The sequence below is a fragment of the Rhinolophus sinicus genome, linkage group LG10, assembly GCF_036562045.2.
Source record: "Rhinolophus sinicus isolate RSC01 linkage group LG10, ASM3656204v1, whole genome shotgun sequence".
Lineage (NCBI taxonomy): Eukaryota > Metazoa > Chordata > Mammalia > Chiroptera > Rhinolophidae > Rhinolophus > Rhinolophus sinicus.
Window position 1 is genome coordinate 81,799,049 of NC_133759.1, and position 18,278 is coordinate 81,817,326.

Consider the following 18,278-nt stretch of genomic DNA (forward strand, 5'->3'; position numbering starts at 1 on the left):
TTTTCCAGGTTGGAGGGCTCGTGTGGGCATCTCAGTCCCTCCCCCACCCTAGAGAGATTGGAGGGGCAGACCCTGGGCCCCTCCCCAGCTGCTAGGGCCACTGCCTTCACATTCCAGGGAGGGCCGTGAGCCACAGAGCGTGACTTGAGAAAGAGCGTGAGGCCCCGGCTCACCATGGAAACAGGCTTCCAAGGAAAAGGTCACATATTTGATGTGGCTGTCATCCGGACACCTTAAATGCAGCACTGTTCTTATTTTCCTGAGGACACTTGCCAACAGAGAAGGCCTAAGACAATGGGGGTGGCAGCTGACCTGTTTGCCCAGCTAGAGACCCGTCACAATTTCCCTTTCTCAGCAAAGCCCAGTGCCGGACTAACTTACACAGCTCAGCCCCAACTTGTACCCACTGGGACAGTCCTGCAGGCCAAGTTCTGAGTCTGACAAGATCCTGGCTGTGCCAAGAATCTAGAAAAGGAAGTGCCAACAAGACCCCTGAGGGTAAACTCTAGCACAGGGCTAGATGTCAGAGCTTGTTAATAGCCATTATGTATTGAGTCCTTACTCCATGCCAGACACCGTTATAAAGGCTTTACATGCACTATTATCCTCACAAAAATCCTAATAAGAAAACTGAGGCTCTGAGAGGTTAAATAACTTATCCATGATTATTATACAACCAGAAAACAGCATGGTCAACATTTGAACCCAGGTTGTCTGATCCAGAGACAGAACTCTTAACCTCCACTCTATTTTTACTCATTCATTTATTCATGCATGCATTCATTTATTCAATTGTCCATTCTTTCATGTATGTTTTAATAACTGAGTGAGAGTCCTTGATGTGCTAGGAATTGTCCGGGCATAGGCATACAGAGCTGCAGAAGGACATGCTCCATGACCTCCAAGACTTCACAGCAGGAGAAACAGATGAGCAAACAATGACAATACACAGTGTGATGAAAGCCATAGGAGAGGAACACCAAAGCTGCTATGGGAAGAGGACCAATTTTCCATGCATTGTCCAAGGCCCAGTGCCGTTAGTCACAGAAGAAGAGTGACTAACGCAACCAGGACTGGGGGTGGATGACAGACTTTCTCCAAAGGTGTCCCAACACACACCTGAAAAAGGATATCTGTACTTGTAGGGTTAAACTTGGGTCAGACTTCTCAGGCCTGGCGTTTCAGGGCCTGGAGTTGCACCCACTGGGCAAGAGAGAACATTTACTCCCAAATGGACCTGATCAGGCCCTCCTTGCCAAGCACAGAGTCACCCAGCTCACTCAATACCACCAAAGAGACAGAAGTCAGGCCTTCCTAGAGAGCTTGGATGCGGTGAGGTTACACAGCCAGCCTTAACACAGACACTAGTGGCATGAAGGAAGAACGAGCTGGTAGCTTCTTCCTTCTTTCACACTCACATTGCAAGGCTGTCTGCTGTCAAGAGCTGGAGGACAGCAGAAATAAAAGTAGTCCTTCATTATAGGAAAACCAACCCAGTGACTTCTAGGTTAGGCAAGGAAATAAGGGTTGGGGAAAAGGGTGACTTAATTCCTCCCGCCTGTCTGGTTCCTACACCCACATCATATGTCTTTGGAGAAGCCTCCCACACAGGCTATGATCCACTAACTACAGTACTCCAGCCCTGAAAGGAGCCCTTTTCCTTAGATGCCCTATTGGTTAGTAATGGCCAAGATGCTGGGAGGGAAAAAGGGAGGGAGGCAGCGAACGAGGGAGGGAGGGAGGGATGTTCTCTGAAGAGCAAGAGGGCAGCTGGCTTCCTTCACAGCTGTGTGGGTGGCAATGAGCTAAGAGGTCCCTGTTCTCTTCTCCATCAATCAAGGGGGCAATCAAGAAAAAATGTGCAATTTTAAAAGTTCAAAAAAAAAAAAAAATCCAAACCACAACAACCTCCAAATTATATTAATTTGGACACTCCGGAAATCAATCATGGAAAGGGGCAATTCTAACTTCCTCCTCCTGCTCTTGGACCAGGTTAGCCTTTTTTTTTTTTTTCCTAGGGTTGGTCTCCATGGAATGACGCTGCCTGGTGCCATGTTCCCTGGAGGCCTGGCCTGGCTTGGGCACCTCACCACAGCAAGGAGGAAAACACAGAGCCTTCTCCTCTCCTTTCTCTTCAAAATGTCAGCATCAAGCCAAATTGCATTAGTTAGTAATAGCCCTGTGCAACCTACTTCACTCATTTGAGTTTCAGGGCCCTCAGCCATTAAACTGGGAATAGTAATACTACCCACCTCCCTGGGGCACTGTGAGGATTAAATAAGACCCTGTAAGAGAAGCACAATTTACAGCTGTGAAACACCACATAAATGTCCGTTGTTCTTAGTTTTTTCTGTCTTCAGATCCTCCTTATTTATCCCTTTTGCCTCTTCTTCTTCTTGCATTCCCCTTCTTCCCATCACCCTCTCTATAGTGCCCTCCTTCATCCCATATGGACTTAATATGCCCACAGAAGAATTCTGGATTTCCATGGCCCTTATGAACTCCTCCCCCCATCTTGAGGAGCAGAACAATCATTTACCCAGTTTCTCAGGCTAAAATCCAAGAAATCATTCTTGATTCCTCGCCTACATTCAATCCATTGGCGTATCTTAGAGGAGATTCCTCTAAAACGTATCCTGAATCCAACCATTTCCAACCATCTCCTCTGCTACCACCCTATTCCCAGCCACCCTCATGTCTTGCCTGGATGACTGCAAAGGTCTCCTAACTGGGCTTACTTCTTCCACTTTTACTCCCTAGAATTCCTTCTCTGCATAGCAGAGTCATATTTTTAAGAGATAAAACAAGTCATATCACTCCCCTGTGCAAAACACTCAACTGGCTTCCAAATTGTTCACCGTGGCTTACGAGGCCTCACCTGATCTGGTCCTTCTCCCTCTTCAACATCCAATGACTATGCTTCAGCTCAGGGGTCCCTTTTAGGCCCTCATGCATACTAGGCTTATTTTTGTCTCAGGGCCTTCACATGCCTGATCCCATCTTGTTCCAGTTCAGACCTTACCTCCTCAGAGTGACCTTCCTTGAGCTGCCTATATAAATCCTGTCCCCACTGACTCTTTAGTACATCACTCTTTTGTGTGTGTTACTTATTTCTGAAATCATCCTCTTTCTTTATTTATATATGCGTTGTTGTCCATGTGTCAGTCTTATCCATTATTCTCCAGCAACAAGAATAGTACATGGCACATTATAAGCACCAATTTTTTTTGAATGAATAAATGAATGCCCTTGGTCCAAAATTACTTTTCTCCTTTTCTTTCCCCACCCTCACTCCATTTAAACGCCCTCTCGTTCAGAGAGCATGGATCTTATATGGAAGGTGATAGGGAGGCCTCCACAAATATTTGCTGAATGAATGAAGAGAAAATGAATTACACCAACAAAGAATGCCAGCCTCTTAATGCTTAGCTATTCCCAGGAGTATTAGCATTCTCAAACAGGAAGCTTGAATTTCAGGCATTGTTGACAAAGAGAAGAATTTCAGGCCAGCCAAACTGAAGTGATATATTTGGAAGAGTTGCCGTTTCATGGCTTCTTAAATCCACAGATATTAAGACCCTGTAGGGTTCCTTTGAAACCGAAGTTGAGATTAAAATGTAAAACAGTGATTGAAAAGCATTGTTTGTTTCTAAGGAAAGAATTGTGGACAGGGATGGAGAATCAGAAGGCTGGGTTGTAATCCTAGTTAGCTCCTTGGACAAGTTCCTGAAGATAACCAATATTTACTGAGCAGCTAGCATGTGCCTGGCCCTGAGCTAGTTACTTCACTCAACATATATCACTTCTGCAACTCTTCCAGGTGGATATTTTTAGTATCTGTATTTTATAGATAGGGAGACAGGTTCAGAGAGGTCAGGTATCATGCATGAGGACACTCTCTAATAAACAGTGAAGCCTGGACTCAGACTCACGTTTGTATCAGCCTGTACTGCTGTTCCTTCCCCTGCACCCTGATAAGGCACCTTGGGCCTTCTTCTGTGAATCTGTAAACTAGGGGGCAGGAAAAGAAACTCTTGGGCTCTAAGGAGTTGCTCCCAAGATCCCTTTCATAGGATTTCTTCACTACATCATTTCTGGAAACGGGAAGCAGAGAAAACAAGTCTGGCCCTGAGAACGCATTTGGGAATGTAGCTTAGTGGTTAGAGTGAAGGCTTGGAACATGGGTTTCCCAAGTTCCATCCTGCCTTTACCACTCACCTTTAGCATCTACAACATGGGTAGAATCAGAGCACTTACCTCCTCGGTTGTGGTGAGACGAAGCTGAGATGATGCCTGTGAAGTGTGTGGGCCAGTGGGCCATGCGTAGTGAGCTGGCCAATCTTGAGAAGTGGCTGCAGGTTCAGGGCCACTGTGTCAGCCAAGTCGACCTCCAGGGAAGCTTTGACAACACCGAGAACTCCCATCAGCAGCAGAGGTAGGAGGAGAGAGTAGCTGAAAGGCAGGAAGCCCAGAGCCCACAGGAAACATTAACTGGAGAAACAAAGTGTGCTCGGAAAAGCCCAGTCTCGGTGAGGGCTTGAAGCTTGAAGCTTGGAAGCAGGAAACCCCATGAAGAGTTCAAAGTAACTCACTGCTCCACAGTTATTTCTGACATCTGTACTAATTCTCCCTGATTACCAAAGTAATACATTTGTACTTTACAGTGCTTCATATAGTGCAAATAGCAAGAGTTCCCTATCCAAGTTTTTAAAAAATCTTTATTGAAGTTTAAAACAGACAGAAAAATGCACTCTATAAAGTCATACTCAATAAAGTTTCTCAAAGTGAATATATTTGGGTAGCCAGCACCCAGACGGTGGAACATGTTATCAGGACACCAGAAGTCCCCCTATCTGCCCCCGCTGGTCATTACCAATCCCAATAGGAATCCTTTTCCTGGTTTCTTTTCCCTTAGATTAGTTTTGCCTGTTTTTAAATTTTAAATAAATGGAATGACATAGAAAGTACCCATTTGTGTCTGGCTTCTTTCAGCATTCTGTTGTGAGATTGATCCATACTGCTTTTTCATATTTCATTAAATAGATATATCACAATTTATTCATTTCATCATCGAATACTGATGAGTATTTGGGTAGTTCCCAGTTTCTAGTTATTGTAAATAATGCTAAGATGACTCTTGTACATATCTTTTGGTGAACATATGTACTCATTTCTTTTGTGTATATCCTAGGAGTAGAAGTGCTGGATTATAGTATGTGCCTATGTTCAGCTTTGGTAGTTACTACTGCCCAAAGTTTTAAAAGAATATTTGAAATACATATAACATCTCTATGTGGGCTTCCTAGAGAAACTTCAGAGTGTCAAAGCTCTCTAACAGAAGAGGCTGAGGAGAGGGCAGCCCAGGGGCACTTGTCCAATGGTCTCTCTGCCTCTAATCCCAGGACATAATGGCCACATGACCTGCCCCAAATTCCATTTTCATCTTGTCATCCCCATCCATCCTCCCCCACAAAGGCCCTTCATAAACCCAACCACACACCCAGGGTGGCACTGGATCACATACCTGTTCACTTGCTAGCCTTGGACTGGATTTTAGTCCTTTCTTATATTCATTCATCCGTGTAACAAATATGGAATGCCTACAACTCAATTGCATTGTTTTAGAATCTGGGATTGGAGCAATGTACACCTACCCTCATGGAGCTAGCATCCTAGTAGGAAGAGAAAGACAATAAACAAATAAGAATGTTAGTGGTGATAAGGACTATGGAGAAAAATAAAACAATATAAGGAGAATAAAAAGAGTGGGGAGGGAGTGAAATGTACTATTGTATGATTGGGTGGTCAGGGAAGACCATCAAGGCAGACAAGATCTGGATTGTTTCAAATGATCATTCTGGCGATTAGGTTGTACATGGGTTATATGGGCGCAAGGTGAAAGGAAGGACACGGGAGGCCACTGCAAGAGTCCAGACAAGAGACGATGGTGCATTGGACTGGGGTGATGGCAGTGGCAGAGATGAGAAGTGGCTGCATTTAGTATATATTCTAAAAGTAGGGCCAATAAGACCTGCTGACGGATTGGCTGTGGAGCAGGAGGGGACTTAAAGGTGCCTTGTCTCCACCAGGAGCAACGCCCGCTTGCATATACAGCACAGGATCAGGCCCTGAGTCCCGGCTCTGTTGATCTAGTTACAGCCAGCCAAACTTCCTACGTGAAAGGTCTATTCCCTTACCTCAGAGGTAGTGTGATGTAAGTATGAAGATAAATAATTGGCATCAGACAACCAGTCCCAGCTCTGTCACTTACCAACTGTGTATCCTTAGGCAAGTTACATAAACTTTATGAGCCTCAGTTTCCTCTTTTGGAAAAATGGGACAACAATATCACAGGGTTGTTGGGGATACTGAGATAGTCTATATAAATAGGCCTGGCATAGAGCCTAATACCGAGTCAGGGCTTAGAAAATACCTATGTCAAACCAGCTCCCAGTTAAAACAAGCAGACAGAAAGCTATGGAGTAAGGGTTATCTTTATTTGAATTGCAAAGTATAAATATGAACCAGGTTTGAAAATACACGTTGTAACAGTTCAGAAATGGCACCAGAAACTTCCAGAAGGGACCATGACAGCATACGTTCGTAGTTTTGGTGAGGTGGGTGGGTTTACACAAAAGCCCTCCTCACCTCCAACTTTGTCTGTAGCAATTGATAGGTAATCAATTACCAAGAACAGTCAGCTCCAATATTTTCCTGTTCCTCCTCAGCCTTTTTCTTCGCTAATAACTTCTCTCGATTATCCTCTGCTGCACTGACCCTTGCATGGAGTAGCACCAGAAGAATGGCAGGAGTAAGAGAAATGTCTTGACACAGGGAGAATGAGTTCCCACTCTGTGGGCCTGGGGCTACTGGGGGTGAGGGGCCCGGAAAGCTGCAAGCATGGAAGCCCAACCTCTTCTGAGATTTGGCAGGGAAAGGACACAGGGAAACACCGATATCTGTTACACATTGACATCAGCACCTTGGGCTTTCAAAAAACACAAACAGTAGACAAAATCGCCTAGGCAAGACTGCAGTCCAACTCATAGAGTGGATCTGAGAAAGTTAACTCCTACATCCTGACCGTACAGATCGCCCCCTGTGTCACTCGAATCATGGAAGATCTCCGGAAATGTGGACAGACAATAGATTACTACAGACAGGTCACAGAGCCATCTCAGATCTGTGATGGCTGGAGGGTGATGCTGAGCCAGGTGGTAGGAGGATGGGGGTGGAGGGCCAGGAAACTGCCAAAGTAACAGTCTAGGCACTTGAAATATTATTGTTAGATAGTTAAAAACTAAATAAATTAACGTACATAGAATAAAATAAATATATAATTTAAGAGGCATTTTACAAACAAACAAACAAACAAAAATAGTTGTTATTTTTCCATTTGGGTAGAAGTCCCAAAACTCAGAGTTCTCAGGCTTGTGGTATTTCACAGTTAGCTCATCAAATCCAGCGCTGGAGGGTCCAAATGGCAGATCCCTTGGTGACTCCTTGAGTACATGGCTTCTCAATCTTTGTTACTTTCTTCCAGTCCACAAATCTTTTCTTCTTCCTCCTCTCCTTCTCCTTCTTCTCCTTCTTCTTCTTTTCCTTCTTCTTCTTTTTTTTTCTTTTCAGTCAAAGATCCTGGAGCATATGGAATTTAACTGGCATCTTAATCCAGGAGATAAGTGTTTAAACAAACTTTATGGGGTTAATTGGGGTGGACGGGAATCAGAAGAGCATAAAGGTCCCTCACTTTTGCTTCCTTCTGACCCAGATCCCATTGGACATATTCTGTTTGGCACTTGAAGGCTCTGGTAAAGCAATTGTGGGAGGCCCAATCTAGATGGCAACTGGGGACAAAGGAGTCTTCATGGCTAGTTGTGAAGTCCTTCCCCTCTGCAGAGTCTGGCATCAGCTTGTGTCTTCTCAGAGGTAGCAGTCCCCAGCTGATTCCTAAAGCACAAGAGGAAGACTTTTAAAGCTGGATCCAGTCTTAAGAGATCTTAAGAGTTTCCTACGTCCAGCCTTAAGTAGTGGGAAGGGGTGGAAGCGGGGATAAGGACAGGAGAAACTGTTCCCTCAGGCATTTCTCTTGGATATCCCTCTTGCAACTCTCACCCTAAGTGGAGATGGAAGCACTGATGGCCTTTTTGAAAACAATTCTGCATGGGACCCTGACTCTACAGTAGCCTGCCCCCAGGTCAAGCCAACCCCTATGTCAAGAGAAGAATTCAGCATGCCTTGAAACAGGTCCAGGAAAGGTGGTGATGGTGCCATGGGACAAAGGATGGACCATTACCTTGAGCTCAGGTCTCTCTCAGTGGGAAGTAGTCATGCCCAACTTCACTTTCTCTTCATTTTCCACATCATAACCTCCTCTCCTATGGTACCTGAGGAAGGTTAAGTTTTGTGAGCAAGCTCTGCCTGCTACAACAGGGTGCAAGTCCCAGAGGCGGTCCTTTCTAAAGGACGCTGCCATGGTGTCTCCCTCCACTACTTGGAAAAGCCCAGAGCAATGGCAGCCTAACACCCTCTGGCCAAAGGTCCAACTGCCCCAAGAGATGCTTGTCTCTAACAGCAGGCTATGATTTGCTAAGAACTTTCACCTCATATATACGATCCTCACAACATCCTTATGACAGGTAGGTAGACAGCGATTACAATCATTGAAAGATTGCAACCCTCAGAGAGACAGGTAACTTAGTCCAGGTCTCAAAACAAATGAATTGTGCTGCATGAAAATGAACACTGAGTGCTTGGTAGGTCTCCCCCAACCTAGAACATAACCTGGATTGGAAGCATGGCCTCAGGTCCAGATGCCTCAGAACTGGAAGGATATACCAATAGCACCACCCATGACTACCAAACCACACACTAAGGCCATTAAAAGAACTGTGCCAGGAAAAACGACTGTGTGAAGAGGTAGGTTACCGGTCCTGCTGTGAGTAGTAGGACCTGCTATAGCCTGGCAAGTTTGCCCTGGGCTCTAGACCCTGGACTCATGTCATGGCAGAGAAGCCAGGTTCTTGTAGAACCTGTCCTCAGGAATGTCAATCAGACTCATAGCCCAGAATTTGCGGAGGATGGACGGCTCGTGTGGGCACCAAGCAGAAGACCCAGGAGGAGGAAGAGGAATGGAAGTGATTTGCAGAAACAGCCTGCAGGGGCCCCCAACACTCACCTAAACATGAGAAGCCCCACGATGACAAGCAGACAGACAGAAGACAGCACCACGGCCACCACAGCCAGGATGGTTGTGTGGTCATACGTCGATAAGCGATTTTCCACTGGGAGGCTCAGCCCGTGGCACCGCTCTCCGTGGTACCCTGGATGGCAGCTGGTTCAAGACAGAACAAAGAGGAGATGAGGTTAGTGGTTCAGCCTCTCACTTGTCAGTGGCCCACCTACATGAGCCAAACCCCATTCTTCACACCCACAGACTATCAGTCCCTGCCCTTCCTCTATCCTCCAGTAGGCTCCTCTGAGGGTTACGTGCCTTTCTTCCCTCACTCCTTGTCCCCTCTTCTCCACTCCCTCTGGTTCTCTGGCCTGAGGTTCCTGCTCCGGGCAGGGAAAAAGGGAAGGAGGACTTCCAGGTCTCAGCTAGATATGTTCCACATGTGGATGATTTATTACATGTGTGTGAAGACATTCTTTTTAATTCAGTCAAGAGGACTTAGTCACAAGGGCTGGTGGGTTGAGCTGAAGAGATTCAGTATCACTCACTCTAGTGAGGCCCCTCAACACTCCGACCCAGAAATAAACCCGGCCTTCCCCATCGATGCTTCCCGCGTCCAGTCCCTCTCTGCCACTGCCCAACCTATTAATAGGTCCTGTGCCTTTGCCAGGAGTCACTTTTCTCAAGTTCCCTTCATTTAACTCCCAGCTCCCCCGGATATAGGGTCCAACTTGAAAGCTCAACTTCAGCCTTTGGCCTCTGAATGCTGGGCTGTCAGGCCTCCTTCATCACGGGAGGGACAGAGCAAACAAACCAAGATAACATCTTGCCCAGCTGTCCTGCCAAAGCATGGAAGAATGTCAGAAACAACCCCTTGGCTCTCTTCACTCAAGAAATAAATCAGATGGCAACTGCCTCTTCTAACACAAAGCATTTCCTGGAAGCTGTTAGGGAGACTCGGAAGCACTTGCAATTGAACAAGCACGTTTCCGTCCCTTCCTTTCTCTGAGCACTGGGAGACCCTTTGATGTAGGTAGGAGCCCCATGGACACACAGCAAGGCAGAGCTGTTTTCCCCACAGGCACACAGCAGGCAGAGGTGCGTGCTGGACTGTCCGACTCGGAGCTCAGTGTGCTGCCCAGTTACATGGGTAACTGCCCACCGCCCAGCCAGGGGTGCCATGGTACTGGTTGCTGAAGGAAGCACTGAGAACCTGGGGGCCCTCCCTCTTTTCTGAGCTCAGCCTCCTTCTGGGAAGCAGGTGGTGTGCATGGTGCCTCAAAGGAATCCCTTCTTCCTGCCGAGAGGCACCTGGGAAGTGAACCTGTCCAGACCTGGCAGCGGCAGAGGGGCCAGGCTTCCCCAGTCGTCCTGCCCAGCACCTCTTTCTGCTCTAGCTTCTCCTGAGTGCTTTGGGGAACCACCTCATTACAGGATAAATGTAGGTCAGACCTACTATACACACAGCAGAGCACACAGTTTCTTGCCTGCCCCCTCCATTGGCACAGGTGGGCAAAACCATGCCCCCCATCCTGTCAGGACATGGAGGAAGCTCTCAGGGGCACCCCTGGAAAATCACTCATGCACAGTAGTTTATAGTTTATGAGACACTCTTCTTATCTACGAGCTCAAATGAGACTCATAACATCCTGGTAGGCAGGGACAGCCCAATTTTACAAATTGAAAGACTAAGATTAAGGGTCAGAAAGATTAAGTGATTTGCCAAAAGTTGTACAACTAGGAGGCAACAGGGCTAAGACTAGAAACCAGTCTTCGCAGATTCCAAGTTCATTATTCTTTCCTCTCTGAAGAGTGTAGGTTACCCCAAGGAAACACATTTCTGATGGGTTGATGGGCTCCTGAGGCTGTCTGACCCTGCTCTCTGACTGTATTATTATTATTATTAACTTGAATAATAAATAATAAATAGCAAACATTAAAGGCTTACTATGAGTGCTCTGTGCTAACTGCTTTACAAGGATCATTTCATTTAATCTTAAAAATATGTCTATGAAGTAGGAGTTACTATCCCCATTTTAAAGATGAAGAGACTGAGGCTTAACTTCTTAGATAATTTGCCCAAGGTTACACAGCTAGTGAGTGGTAGAGCCACTCTGCAATCTGGATGACTTCAGAGACTATGCTCTCCTGGGGAGAGGGAAGCTGAACTTGAGCCTATTTTTCACTTCCAGCCCATCATTCAAAGCCCACAGGTAGTTACTCAGATGATAGAAATAAAGCTTGGCCTCAGAGTCCGGCAATTCAGTTACATAATCCCTCCACCCCCACCCTGAGTCAAAAGGATAATAATGTAAACATCCTAATATTACCCATCTCCCTCTCCATTTGCAACCGACTCCTGGCTCCCCAGGGAAGGAGGAGGGATGAGTACATTCCAAACATCCCAGGGTGGGGGCAAGATCGTGTGTCTTCCCCAGAGCTAGCGACCCATCAAACTGGGACATGTCCCTCCTACCCTTGTCTTGTGACCTATTTCAGAACTTGTATTACAACAGAAGCAAGAACCCCCTAGGGTCCAGAGATGTCTTCCAAACTGGGTTTCTTCACCCTGAGCCCAGGAAGTGGAGGGGGCACCATTCGGTGCAGGGGACTCAGAATACATGAGTTCAGACTGGTTCTGCTGCTATTTCTAGCCAGGCAATCTTAAGCAAGTTACTTTTACCTTTCCAAGCTTTGGTTTTCTCATGTAAAACACAGGAATAATAAATGCCTATCTCACTAGAGTATTGTGAAGATCAAATAATATAGATAAAAGCACTAAATAAGAGGCCAAGTCCCACGTTATGTGTTACTATATAATCAGACTCCAGATGGTACTGCCTATACCTGAAGAGCAGGGCAGCAAGGTCAGACAGAACCCAAGAGAAGGGGCTCGCCATTCCATCTCAGCATCTGGCAGGGAGGCAAGTGGAGCCCCCAGGCCTGTCCCTCTGCCAGCTCTGAGTCCTCCTCAGCCAACTGCCCGCAGGTTTCCTCCAGCCACAGGAAACTTTGCAGCCAATTTCTGGGTCAGCAGCCAGTCAGGAGCCCCAGGAAACTGCTCTTTGAGGGCAACTTTTGGCTGGTGACACAAAAGGGTTTTCCTGTGGATGGTGGCTACGAAGGGCTGGTTTAGGAAGCCAGCTAGCCTCAAGCTCACCACAGCAGCCTGGACACACCCTGTGGCAGTTCCTGGGTCTGGAGGCAAGGAAGAGCCACAAAGGGCCCCAGCTGTAGGTGCCCAGATGTCACATTCCCCCAAACCAGGAGCTCTGTATCTTCTTGCTGCCTTCTGCCCTGAGTACCAAGGGCTGGAGGCAGGAGGCAGCCACACCACAGAATCTAGCCCCTTGTAATCTGCCTAGGAAGCAGACAGAAAGTCTTCAAATCAGATTGCCACGCTCTTTGGCTAGTAAAAGCCTTGAGACCTCTAGGCTAACAGCTGTCCTATATAAAATCCTGCTCAAACTCTGTGAGGACAGACAGGGAAGAAGGACGCAAGCCAACACCCAGGCAGCCTGGGGACATGAAAAGCATGTTGGACTGGAAGTCAGGCACCTGAGTCCCTGTCCTGTTTCCATCCACTTATTTAGCAGTTGATCTCAGGCAAATCACTTCCTACTTCCTGGCTCTAGTTTCCTCATCTTTCAAGTACAGACAGCAAGCCCTGCCTACCCAGCAGAGGGCTTTTGAGAATCACAGGCAAGGACTACATCTCCCCCTCCCCTAGAATGGCTGGCACCCTGTAGGTGCTCAACACATACCTGTTGGGCTCATGTCATATTAAATGTAAATGGTGAAGCTCCGAGGCAAAGGAGAGAAGCATCATCATAATTATCACCAGCTTGGCCCGGGGCACCCTTATCTGGGACCTCAGGGCTTACATGGTTGGTTGAGCCAGCTCTCCAGGAGCAGTCTCACAAGGCTTCTCAGTTGAACAGTAGAAGTCCATCCACCAACGCCCTGAACCAGTTTGGCCCAGATAGATTCCTGGCCTCAATCCATCTTGACTACCCTCAGAGTCACTGCCTCCACCCTGTCCTAATGATGCCATTTTATAAATTTAAGACAAACATTTCCTGCCCTGTCCCAAGACTTTGGGAAGGGTAATGTAGCGACTGTCTATGTCATTCTTACACAACCCCGTCTAATATCAAGCTCCTGACAAGGATGGTAGAGGAGAGGACACACAAGTAACCGTGGACATGGTAGGGCGTAATGGGTCTGTCTGCCAATTGCCAAGTACAGGGTAGCTCTGCTATGTGAGATCAGATGGGACAAGGAAGCTTTAAAAAGCCAAGGGATCTGCACAATCACTAGAGAAGAGATGCCAAACAGCCAGTCTTCTTGATAGTTTGAGAGGTGGTGTGCACCCAATAGTCTCCTGGCCCTGTCCAGAGTCTCCCAGGTCACAGAGCCTACCTCCCTACAGGGCCTCGTGCCCAGCAGAAGAGAGTGGATATTTACAGCCTGACGCGGGTGTTGGCCTCAGGCACACTGGCGACATTATGCCTGCCAGAGAGCATGGCAGTGCCGTCATCCCTGAGGGGTTGCCAAGACAGCCGTTTGCTGGGCTTGGCCTAGCAGATCGGCTGGGGAACCCACGGTCTCTCCACCCACACCCCTGCCCAGGGAAGGGTGGTGCTGTATGACTGGGGGCTGATGCCTGCTGGGTTGGGTTCCATTTCCTGTCAATCTTGCACAAAGGAAGTGTTCTCTCCCACCCCATGGCCAAAGGCCAATACTCACCATGTCCCACCTCCTGGCCCTTGTGGGGGAAGGGAAAGGGGGGGAAGGGCTTCTCCCCACTCCCACAATGATCACTCTGTGCAGTCCTGCCATGCCTTGTGGGTAGGACTCAACCCACATTTGCTCATTCACGCACACACGTCTAAGTACACGCACACCTGCACAGCATGTGTCCAAATGCATCTCATACCTGCCTGCAAAGCTTGGGAAATGAGGCTATAGGAACTCCACTCCACATACTGGAGTAGGTATGAGGCAGGAATGAAGGACCTGCCTTCAGGTGTTAGCTCTCCTAGCCACATGCTCCTTTCTGAGCAAGGAGGAAATGTCCCCAAGGATGAAAGAATATCACAGACCCACGCCACAGGAAATTGCATCCTATGTAGGGGGGAGCGAGCCCCTTCCTCTGACTAAAAATATTTCCCCTCCTCCCAACTTCCGCCCAGAGGTTGAGAAGGAACTGGGTAGAATTATGAATTCAAGGAATAGTGACGACAAGGAACAGCAACGTGGCTGACAAAGAGTGTGCTGAGAATCAGAACTGGGGCAGGGACACTTACATGCAGGATGGAGCCCGGAGCTCCTTCACGTATTTGCATTCTCCGTGGATGCAGAAGTCCTTGTATTTCCGAAGACATGGGTCTCTTTTCTTCCCTAACCCCTTGCCTTTCTTCTTTCTTTTCCCACGCTCCTCTTTGCTGGGTGTGGCCAGAGCTTGTGGTTTGGAGGAGAAAGCAGCTGCAGAAGAAAAGCACTCTGATAAGTCTTTCTCTCTCCTGGCAGAAAGAATCAGAATAGCACAGCATCGAGAAGCAGGATGTACTCTTTGATGCCACCTGAAGTCAGAGGCCTGGGAAGGCCCTTTGGCTCAGTGCCTCCCAGGGGCTGAAGGAAGATGGGGCAGAATCACTAGAAAGTGGTAGAGAAGTCGAGGCTAATAGGGGTCCCAAGGAAGGCATTTCACAAGCTCAGTTTGAGAACCTCATTCCAAGAATGCTAGTTTCTGTTGAGTAACTGCCGCTGATTGGGCAATTCTACCAACTTCACACCCACCCCATTGTCCATCCCCATCCCCTATTCCCCCACGCCCACTTGGTTCTATTTTAGCCTCATTTCCTGATGCCGCACTCAGTGACCCACTTGCAGGAAAATAGTGTCAGAGATAAAAATTGCTTCTGGAGAAGGTACTTGAAGGGGTTTTGGGGGGTGGGGTGGGGGAGGAAGCTCCTAAAATAAGAACAGTGCCCATGCCCAGGTGGCCTCCTCTGGGGTTCCCATTAGCACCAGGGTACCATAAGCCCAGGGCAGAGCCAGTCTCAGGGACAGCGAGCAAGTCATCCCTGGTCAGGGCCTTGCTTTTTTGACTTCAAGCAAAACATTTTCCCTGCTCTGTGCCCTTTGCAGCTCACCACTTCTCTCAAAGGTCCATATACGTTTTCCCCAAATGTCCTGTTTATACCTGTCTAGGATGGCGATTACAATGTGTACAAGGGGTAGAAAGATGCAAAGTAAGGAACTATCCAAGAAGGAACTAGAACAATGACTCCCCCATTCTTTCCACACTTCAAAAGGGAAAAACCACCTCATGGAGACATTCAGCTAGGACTGACATCCAGCTATGCCCATCAGCCCAGGGGTCTGATGTCAGTGTCCCTCTTCCCTGCCTCCATTAGGAAAAAGGGGCCAACTGTCCATGGCTGTAGCCACGTGTCTGGCAGAGAATGGACCGTATACATTAGACTGGAGATCTAGCATCTTCAAGCTGGAAGTGACTTGAAAGAATATCATGGCTTTCCATCTTGAGATGAAAAACTTGAGGTCCCAAAGGCAGTGACTTGCCCAAGGTCATACAGCGGTGGGATCAGAAATACAGTCTCTGGATTCCATATCCAGTGCTCTTTCCCAGCACACCAAGCTGCCTCACACACCTCCATCCCCTACCCCAGACAAATCTAGAGCATCTGGAATGTTGAGTCAGGAATGAGACAATGAATGGGCTCTGAAGTCAGCAGACCTGTGCTCCAATTTCAGCCACGCGATCTTGGGCAAGTCGCTTAATCTCTCTAAATCTTGGGGTTCTTGGTAAAAAGTAGACAGCAAGAGTTCCCATCTCAGAGGGTTGCTATAAGATTAACCTACAATAACATGTTGAATGCCTAGAACACAACAGGCACTTAAAAAATGGTAACGTTTATTTTAAGTTATAGGATACCCTGACCTGAAAAATAGTCTTGACCCAGCAAAGCCAAGGGAAGGTAAGAGAGACAGGTACCAGTAGTGCCACAGTCCCCAGTTTCCTCTAGTCTAGACCCAGTCCCCTTCACAAGGTGTGGCAGATGCTCAAAGGAAACCAGTGACCGGAGCTGTGATGAAATTGAGGCAGCTAACCCAAGCCAATCAGAGAAGGGAGGGAGAGAGTGACAAGGTGACAACCAGGCTCCTGCCAAGCAGAGGGAGCCGTGAGTCAGGTGTGTAGAGGTATGAAGAGCAGCCATGTGGGTGGAGGGTGAGTCACAGCCCAGCTCTGCCCAGCCTAGGAGGAGAGGGACAGGAGAATCCAGAGGTGACCCAAAGAGCCACTATGAGAGGATGAAGGGTGGGGGAGCCCTGGCTCAGCTTTGCAGCAGACCTTTGATTTATACAAGACAGAGACAGCACCTAAGAGAAGTTCTGTGTTAGGAGGGAAATGGGTGGCTGCAGAGTGGGTGGGGCTAGAACAGGTGGGTATCTTTCAAACCAAATATAGTCATTCCGGGCCTCCAGGGCTCAACCCCTGCTCCACCCTCAAGAATTGCTGCAGGTGCTGGGAAGCAGGCCATGTCAGAGGCTCTGGACTCTGCCCTGCCTGCCACAGCCACATCTGCTGGTTGAAGGATCCCACCCAGCCCTTCCTCCCTTGGAGTTTCTCTCAGGGACTCAAGGTGGTCAGGAAGACTCCAGGCTTTGGACAGGATTTGTAGACACCGAGCATTTCAACACAGCTCCCTAGGGATCTAGTGCTCATAATTCATAGCCTCCTAGGAGGTGCTGGCCTCACCTGGGGAGACCAAGAGTTCCTCATTCCCCTCTGTTTCCCCAACCTGGAGACAGGTGGATGAAGGAAACTAACACTGCACACCTACTATGTACCTCGCATCTCCGCATCTGTTATTTTACATATAATAGTCATTTGATGTGGGAATTAGAACTTGTGCCCATTTTTACATAGAAACTCTAGGGAAAGCATCCGAAGCATTCCTTGTTCCTACCACCCAGTTTATGCCAAAGGAATGTACGGACCTGAGATACCTTGCCTGTCTCAATGTGCCCCACAGTACCCAGAAGGGCAGTAAGTTGACATATGACACCCAAGAGCAAGAAAGACAGGGGGACCCTTATTCCAGGATCCCTCACTATGCTTGTCAGGCCACGAACCTTTTCCTGGAAGTCCCCCATGAATACCCTCAACCCACAGGTGTGCTCAAACAGCCTGAATCTCAGATCTGCTTATTCTTTACCCGCCCATGAGGGTCTGAGGGTGGGCAGTCCCCACACCCACCTCTGAAAAGGTCCAGGTCGGCCTCTTCCAAGTCCAAGACTTCGCGGCCCCGGCCGCCTCCCGGAGGCAGCAGCTGGTCCGTAGATTCAGTAGGAGAGCCCAGGTTGCTGGTTCCAGCCGCCAGCCCTCTCCGAAGCCGCTCCAGGCTCTCTCCCGTCACCAACGCCGAAAGCACTGCGGGTGAGGGGCGAGGCCGCATTAGACCGCCCGCGCAGACCCCCGGTCGCCACAAACCAATGCCGGCGCTCGCCTGCCAGGGAGCACGGGCCCCACCAAGTGGCTCACGCCGGGGGAGCTGCAGCGACCTTTCCCCGTACCCCCAGCAGAGCGTCCCCATCCCCCCCGACCTCCGGGGGCGTCGGCAGCCCTCTTACCTGCAGCCAGAAAGAGCTTCAGCACCACCGACGGCAGCAGCTTCATGGTCCCGGACCCGGCGGAGGCGGCGAGGCAGCAATCACTTTGGAGGCGGCGGCCACGGGGCGCTGGCACTGGAGCCGGGGCGGGCGGAGCGCAGGAGATTCCGCCGGGCACGGTCTGCTGCCGGCCTCTGGGTGCAAGCCTGCCTGGACCTGCGCGGAGCTCGCGATCGCTGGGTGTCTGTCTGCTCACTCGGTCCGTCCGTGCGTGCGTCCGTCCGCCCGAGTCCCTGCACCTCGGTTAGGCTAGCCAGCCGCGTGCCGCGCGCAGCTCCTTCGGTCTACTGAGCGTTCCCCGCGCGCGGCCGGGAATAAGGCTTCGGCAGGCGCCGACGCTCCGCCCCGCCCCGCGCCGCTCCCTCTCCCTCCCCCTCCCGCGCTGGGAGCTCGCCTGGCTCCC

The 18,278-nt window shown here is 48.9% G+C and overlaps 1 protein-coding gene across 2 annotated transcripts; it reads right to left on the reverse strand.

The window, feature by feature from the left end:
• Window positions 1-7,585: 7,585 nt before the first annotated feature.
• Window positions 7,586-18,278, reverse strand: HBEGF (heparin binding EGF like growth factor). Of its 2 annotated transcripts, XM_019740397.2 has the most exons (6): window positions 17,837-18,278; window positions 17,463-17,636; window positions 14,485-14,662; window positions 9,179-9,334; window positions 8,297-8,387; window positions 7,589-7,950 (listed from the first exon to the last, which is right to left on the reverse strand). In XM_019740397.2, the coding sequence occupies exons 1-5, from the start codon at window positions 17,880-17,882 to the stop codon at window positions 8,315-8,317; spliced, it is 627 nt and encodes a 208-aa protein (XP_019595956.2). In that variant the 5' UTR covers window positions 17,883-18,278; the 3' UTR covers window positions 7,589-7,950; window positions 8,297-8,314. The 2 variants fall into 2 exon arrangements, with proteins under 2 accessions (XP_019595955.2, XP_019595956.2); XM_019740396.2 differs by lacking the exon at window positions 8,297-8,387 and having other exon boundaries at window positions 7,586-7,950; window positions 17,837-18,217.

Coding starts and splice junctions, on each gene's coding strand:
- HBEGF (XM_019740396.2), bottom strand. CDS start 17,882: ATGAAGCTGCTGCCGTCGGTGGTGCTGAAGCTCTTTCTGGCTGCAG. Junction 14,663..17,462: donor CGACCTGGACCTTTTCAGAG/GTGGGTGTGGGG, acceptor TTTCTTCTGCAG/CTGCTTTCTCCTCCAAACCA. Junction 9,335..14,484: donor CTCCGGGCTCCATCCTGCAT/GTAAGTGTCCCT, acceptor GTCTTGAACCAG/CTGCCATCCAGGGTACCACG.